Source organism: Uloborus diversus, chromosome 8 (assembly GCF_026930045.1).
Source record: "Uloborus diversus isolate 005 chromosome 8, Udiv.v.3.1, whole genome shotgun sequence".
Lineage (NCBI taxonomy): Eukaryota > Metazoa > Arthropoda > Arachnida > Araneae > Uloboridae > Uloborus > Uloborus diversus.
The window spans coordinates 62,039,013-62,046,810 of record NC_072738.1 but is presented as its reverse complement, the minus strand read 5'-3'; the positions used below and the strand labels follow the sequence as shown (position 1 = coordinate 62,046,810).

Here is a 7,798-nt window from a genome sequence, read left to right as displayed (position 1 = left end):
TCTTTATTCGTAAGCTTATTTTCCATCGAGGACACTGTTGTCGCTGCTGCTAATAGTAACCTTAGGGGGAGGGGCGTCTTGCTTGCGGACGACACTGGCCCACGTTTTATTTTCTTCTGACGGCTTCCTATTGATAGAGACAGATTTTTCTTGGGCTTTTGATTTGTAGATTGGGCAGCTTTTGTCGGTTGCTATGTGGTTTTCGCCATATCTAAAACATTTCGAAGTTTTATCACAGGTTTCGTGATTATCCCCACACACTCTGCACGTTTTTTTTTTGCTTTTGCAGTTGTTTTGTTGATGGCCTATGCTATGCCCATACAGTTATAGCAGATTTTAGGCTTTTCAATGTAATTATTTGCTCTAAAAATTAGCCTTCCTATTTTATAGCTCTCACTATTCGTTTTCCCTATTTCCTTAACCAGTATTACTGGAATAGGATCTTCTGATCCTTTTCTGTTAAATCTTATAATTTGTGAAACAAAGATCCCTTCTGTTTTCAAAGCATTTGCTATATATTCTAATGAGATTTCCGTGTCAATATTCTTGACGACGTATTTGCTGCTTATAGTTTCTTCAATTAGCCTGATGCTAACTCCAGTGTTGATCAGAGATTTTATTTTAGTAGCTTTGATAACTGTATTGATATTTGAAGTAGTGATAATTAAATTGTTTTAGCCGGTTAAATTAATTTCATCTTCCTTAGTAGTTATTTTTTCTAATTCTTCGTTTAATTCTTTAGTTTTGTTAGAAGGAATTTTGTCTGTTAAGCCTGATGTTATTATTTCAATTTTATCACAGCCCGTTTTCAAAGCATGTTTAGCTTTTACAATAGCATTAGCACTGGATTCATATACTTTTTCGTCTTTGCGACGTTCCTTGTCTTTGCCGGTTATGTTAGGGGTTTCGACTTTAATTTTACTGGTCGTAGTTCAAAAAAGGAAAGAAAAACATACTCAACACTGTTGGAATAATCACAACTTGTGAGGAACCACAAAATAAACCTGAAGATAATCCTTCACATGGCAACCAGCTTCCACGCTACACGTTTTCTTGCAGACCCGTTAGCTTTCCTAAATTTCCAAAAACCAAAACAAATGTTTACCACACCTTTTCTACAAACCATCGTTCAAAAAAATACAAATTACGAAGACAAGAAAAATTGTTTCTGAGTAAGTATATTTTTGGCTATTTGGATCTGAAGGATTAATCGCAAATTTGGAATATTTCGAAATAAAAATTCTACACAGCTAAAAATTAAATGTAACTTTGAACCCAAAGGGGGGGGGAGTTATAACTCCTTTGCTTCCCCTTGGATCCGCCCTTGGTGCGAAAGTGGAACAGTAGAAAGAAGAGGCCCATTATTGAATTATTAACGAGTGTCATCAATGGTTGCTTGTCCTCCAGAATGACGTCAAATATATAAAAGTTTAAGCCTTTAAAGTTTTCTTACAATTTTTTGTATTTTAAAATGGCAACATTATATTTTTATTTCTGTTTTGTTTACTTTCGCTTTTAAAGATTGTCGTAAATTGTAGCGCTACTTGAGCAAGACGTCGTTAAGACGGCGACAGCACTGTGAATGTCCTTGTTTTACTTTTGCTTCTAACTTTTTGACTATGAAAAGTTTCTGACTCTTGGATGATAGTGAATGAAAAGTTATAACAGTATTACAATGCTCAGGTATTGTAATTGATCAGCTACGTGGTATGAAAGGGAAATGAATGCATTAAAATCTTTTTCAAAATTATTTTGAGATCATAATTCTGAAAAATTGTCTACAAAAATTTGCTATTGTGTTCTGTTGTGTGCATGATTTTCACCTTTGATCTTTTTCTAGGAACATTCGACTGTTGCGGAAATTAATCATCAATTGGCTTTGCATTTTCACCCTTAGATGTGGACGTAAGTCTAAAATTTATGAGCTCCTAAAATTTAGGACAAAATTAAGTGGTTTATTTTTAAAAAAGTAAGAATACTTTCGGTGAATAAAAGTGTTTGTACTATTTTTTTTTTGCTGAACGTCATTTACTCATTCACTTAACTTTGTTAGATGTTAGCATTTTTCAGTTTCTGGATTATCGTTCCAATAATTGAGGATCTATTATTTCTGCATAACTTTAAAGTCAGTTTAAAATTTTTTGTTAAAAAAAAGCGAACAATCCAAAAGCTGCATATTACTTATAGTTACTTACTACTAGTCAGCAGCGTAGCCAGGAAAAAAAAAAAAAAAAAATTGGAGAGGAATGCGGCTACTTTTAGTCTTATTCAATGGTTAAAAAAAGAACACTTCTGAGTTTTGTAAGGGGCTACAGTAGATCCTCGTTTTACCAAGGGATGACGTTCCGCGGAAATGCTTCTTCCTTTTGCTAAAAAATGAAATTTCCTGGCTTGTCCCTGCATCTATTTCAGTCATCAAGTGATATCCTGAATTTTATTATTCTTTAAGTATTTAAAACTATTTAACTAGTTACCTTACAATCTTGTATATATTTAGTATATATTTTCCATTGTCTTAAAAATAAACATGATCTATACAATACAAATTGTGTGTTGCACAATTTTAAAAGTGCATTCATTTCTTACAGATTTATTTCGATTATCATTGGGCTGTTTGATATTATTTGTACTGTACATATCTACCTCCTATCATTTTGTCAGCAACGGTAAGAATTTCAATTTGATTTTAAATTTATAGTGATGATGAGCAAAAAGAAAATATTTTAAACTAATGTTAGCAATACAAATTGCAATAAAAATTGCCAATGTGTGTTTCTGAGTTTCATGCATAAGATCTGAGAGGTGGTTGAAAAGACATCCGGCAAAAGTTTTTTAACTTTTGTCAAAGGTCTTTTCATCCAGAATTTCATATCTTTTGCATTCCAAAAGAGGTTTCTTGTTACCTCAAAACAAGTGCTGGCATTTTTATTGCTTTTTTGGCTCTTAATGTTGATTTTAATTTGTAATTTACTTAACATGTTTATTTTGCATTTGGTTTTGGCTGATAACCTTTCATACACAGAGTATTAAAATTGCTTTTCAATAATTTGCTTTTGACAAAAATTGGTGTTATTTAGTACATTTGCAATATCTCTATCATTTTGAATTAAACTTCCATGCTGATCGACCAATGACAATTTGACTATTTCGAACTTTCTCAGAATCAAGCAAAAAACCTTTTAGGATTCTAGTCAATGTTATCTGCTAACGTTTGCTCCAAATCTCTTTTCTGAATCCGTACCAAGTACTTAAAATGTTACCTTGCCTTGCAATACTGGAGCCTATCTGCACACTGATCAGTTTCTTTAAACCCACAGAAAGCAGCTTGCTTATAATTTAAAGTTTCTTTAATCTCTCTGGAGACCCACATAAGTCAAATTTTAGTATTAACACCTTTTCTCCTGAAAGAAATGTAATCCCCAACCGTTTTTGCTTAAATTCCCTCCTCTGCAGATCTGTCTATATCACTATTTTATAATCCTGACAAAAATAGCTCATTCAAGGGCAACCAAAATCAGTGTAAAACTCACATCCAAAGTTATTTCAGCTGACCATTCAATTGTGAAATTTAGGGTTCTTATCGTTTTATTCAGGTAAGATTTGCAAAATCAAAAAAATTTCCTTTCTTTTCCAACGGGGCTGTATAAGAGACCCACCTCAAGAGGTGTCTGGGCCATAAGCAGAGGTAGTCCGCTCCCTAACAATGCATCAGTCTTTCGTGTGTCACCACAAAGGGCTGATGCATGACATAGTAGTGTTTTTGACGCCCAGTTTCCACCAGACGGAGGCACCTGGGCTCTCATTTGATGCGAAATTGCACTAGGAATTTAATTTAGCTGAGGGATATTCTAAGCCAAACGGGGTCCCATAAACTAAGCCCCAAGGGATCTTTTACATGCCGCATAATCATATGGCATGGGCTTTGAAGATTTTCTGCATCTCAAAAATCCACCGACTGGCCTCCCAGGTCAGAACCTGGGTCCCCAGGTGTAGAAGGCCAGAGGGTCAAACAATTTAGTATGCAGAATATGTTGACATTTTGAGCATACTAATCAGACCTAGTCCCCCCCCCCCTCTCCCTACAAAAAAATATGTATGGCCTCTCCCCAGAGACCAACGTTAATTAATAAGTCTTAGTGCAACTTTTTTCAAGTCTTTTTTTTGAATTTCTCGACCATTGAGCCTCATAGGGATGTGGTCCCCACACTGTTGGATCTGCCGGTACGCAGATTCAGGCCTAATTATAATGCTTTAGTATTGTATGTGGTTAATGAGAATGACAAGTTAGCATCACAAAGTGATCCGGATGGAGCTACAATGGAACCTCAGAAATCCAAGACCCTGAGATTGATATTTGAAATACTCCTAACAGTTTGTGAAGTGAAGGCCTAAAATTAGATTTGAGAGAAGGAAAAATCAGTTATTACAGTTCAAGAATGAAGTTAGTTTTTTAACGACAGTTACTTTTAGCAAACAATTAAATACAATGTATAATACAGCTTTGTAACTTGTAATATAGAATTGAATTTTGTATGTTCGTTGACGAGCTGATGTAACGAACTGACTGGTATACTCGCTTCGTATTTTTATATGCTGTATTGTATATACAATGATGTTTCTACTACTACAGTCCTGTTTCCACTAACAACCTCCGACCATATAAGGAAAAATCCTCTCAAAACTGACAGCCAAAACATCCTCACAGCCTTATCTCACCTTCATTCCCGTTTACTAATGAACTCTCTTTTTCTCCTTCTCTCGAAAGAGGGATACCTGTTTCAAGGAACGTAGTTTTTATTTATCTTTCTTTTCTTTATTCTTATTTTACTTATTAAATTATTATTTTTTTTCCAAGCTTTTATTTATTCATTTATTGATTTTTTCATATATTTATTATTCCATATATTATTCAGTTCTTCACGTTAATATTATTTATTAACGTATATAATTAACGTTTTAATTATCACGCATATAATTTTTCATACATATCTACTTCTCTAAAGAATTGTCATCTTATTGTTCTGTTGTTTACCAGCTGTATTGATATACTAGTGTAACCATGAATAATTGTTCTGTATCTGTATTCTATAATTTGTTACTTGAACGTTGTGAAATTGTACAATTTTTCATCTGCATGGATACAAGAAACTAGCATCTGTTTGTAATTTGAATTATGCACCTCCTCCATGTAACATGTTGCATTATTAACGTAAAACATCCCTCTGGCTCAAAAGCAAGTAAATATTGTAACAAAACTTTGTAATCACACCTGGCATAAACACAGCTATGTTCTCGGTTTCAGACTCTCGGCAAAAGCGCGTCTTTTCTTATGGGGTCGAGTCGGGGTTGAACTGTCCCTGTGGCCCCATTTGTCCGAGTCATTTTGGGCATCTAAAACTGGTAAACTGCAAACGCGGTAGGCACGGGCGGCTTCGTGGTGCAATGCAATTCTACAGTCTTGTTTATAGTGAAGTTGTAGGGACCAAATAATTTCTTTTTCCAGCTGTAATTTGGGTTTGAAAACGAAATAACACATTAAAACAGAAAAAGGGATTGAAGTAATTATGTTATAGCTATAAATTTGCTATACAGCTTTGCTATTAATGGGCGTAACTGTGTAAGGTAGATGACCTATGAAGCACTCTTGCTTTTTCAGGGGAAAAATTGCTTTGTTAAATTAACTTAATAAAAGTCTTTCATATCTCTATTGAACAAATGACAAGAGTTTGAATTAGCCACCCAGTAAATCCAAAGTTTCCGGAATCGAATCCGAACGGGACTCAGCCCCAATTAGTTCAGATCTCTGAGGTTCCACTGTACTTGAGGTTCCCAGTGAAAGAACTGGTGTGATATACCCCACCCTTGGCGACTTTCTCCTGTTGGCTCCAAGAAAGCTTCTCCAAGAAAACGATGTATGACGAAATATGTCATACATCGTTCTTAGTGATGCTTTTTTAGCGCCAACAGGAAAAAATCAGATAAAAAAACATGATCAAAGCACTTCAGAACACAATATATATAAAAACAACATAAAACCACAATAAAAAACATTACCAATATAAGCTTCAAAAATACCAGAAACTAGAAGGTATTTAAAATGCTTAAATTAACAAATTATTATAACAGCTCAGCAATTAAATATGTACCTATAGAAATAAAAGCTATTTTCCAACACTCATTTCATCTAACAAAAACTTTTCTCATACTCTGCTAAAAAAGAGCAAAGCAATACAAATTGCGATGTTTAAAGCGGGAAAACATCCCCAAAATCAATAATTATTTCAGTCAAAAAAGCGCTTAGTTACTCAAATCTCGATGTATGAAAAGTAAAAATGTCTCTACAGAACCATCCTAAACATAAACAATACTCAAATACCATACATTTATTTGCTATCCAGACATGCTTTCAAAATACCTATTATATTTTAAATAAAATAACACCTTTATATTTTTATAAAATGCTGGAGTCAACTTATTTTCAGAAATTCAGTACCTAAAGGAGGCATGTTAATAGAATGTTTAAATAATTCGTGGCATCGATAAGAATTAACTTTTAGAACAAAATAACTGTACTATTTTTATAAAATTAATTTACATACAGTAAAAATAAAGTTAAAAACTACAAGAACCCCTCAAGGATTTGTAAAAAACAAATAATTTCGGAAGTGAGAGTTTTTTTGAATTCTAAAATAAAGAACTTAACTTTTTATGGTATAAATCCTTACACTCAGTCTAAAACAATACACCATATGACAATGGCACGTTACAGATACACACCACGTTGGAGTTAACTTTTAGTTAACGTTCAAGTTTGAAGAAACTGGCATTTTCTAAAGTTTTTACTTCAAAACACAACTACTGGATTTAAACTAACACAAAATAAGTTTTCCTGTAAGGTATATTGCACGAAACAACACGTATCTCTCCTACTTGAAACCGAGTAAACAACTCAAGTAAACAAGTTTGAACAGATCTAAGATTGCCTTCGGGTTGCCAAACACAGGTTAGTTTCGCCAGGGATGCTATGCTTAAAAAATTATCGCCTCATTGACGAGAAAAATATTTAAATTTTGTGCAAAAAATCGGATGTCGCCAAATGGGTGGGGTGGGGGGGTGGGGGGTATATTACATCTGTACTTCAGTGAATAATGAGCGACAGCCAACATGGCTCAGTAGTCCCCTAGTATCTGTGTAAAGCCTCAAAATCATACTTACTAATCTGGTTCATACTGACTGGGGCTGGTTTTAGACCACATTTTGTCTTGCTCTCTCTCTGTTGTAATAAATGTTCCACTTATTATTAAATGTAAAATGTTTCTCACTCCATTTCTAATTCTATAATATCTTTACTTACAGATAAATCTTACCCTCTTCAAGATTTTAATGATACCTGTAAGTTTTATTGATATTTTTCAAAATTCATTTATTTTAAAATGAAATCAAAGTGTTTTAAGTTTAACTACTGATACTAGAACTGATAACTAGTTATTTATTGATTGATTATTTTTTTTATAAGTAAGTGCAATTCATTTAAAAATTGTTTTTACTATTTATCCTTATAACCTTTTTTTAATGTTTTTAATTATATCATTTTATTTTTATGTTACAGAATAATGTACATTAATATCATGTGTGGAAAAAATTGTTGTACTGGGTCATTCCATGTCAAGTGATCCAAAATTTGACAAATTTTTTCACTGACATTTTTGTATTTCTTTGAAATTTGGCTCATCAATTGTACCCTTCAAGGTCATCAAAAGTCCAAATTTTTAGATTTTTATCTCTTTCATTTTTTTTA

At 33.4% G+C, this 7,798-nt stretch overlaps 1 protein-coding gene and 1 long non-coding RNA gene across 2 annotated transcripts in view; both read left to right on the top strand.

The window, feature by feature from the left end:
* Positions 1-1,548: 1,548 nt before the first annotated feature.
* LOC129227638 (uncharacterized) lies at positions 1,549-2,665 on the top strand. Its single transcript, XR_008580859.1, has 3 exons — positions 1,549-1,683; positions 1,841-1,905; positions 2,589-2,665. It is a non-coding gene; the product is annotated as an uncharacterized LOC129227638 (long non-coding RNA).
* A 2,394-nt stretch (positions 2,666-5,059) lies between these two features.
* LOC129228386 (protein O-linked-mannose beta-1,2-N-acetylglucosaminyltransferase 1-like) overlaps positions 5,060-7,798 on the top strand; it is a 59,625-nt gene continuing 56,886 nt past the window's right edge. The window contains exon 1 of the mRNA XM_054863063.1: positions 5,060-5,069. Within this exon, the coding sequence (XP_054719038.1) occupies positions 5,060-5,069 (10 nt within the window). The remainder of the gene's footprint in view (positions 5,070-7,798) is intronic.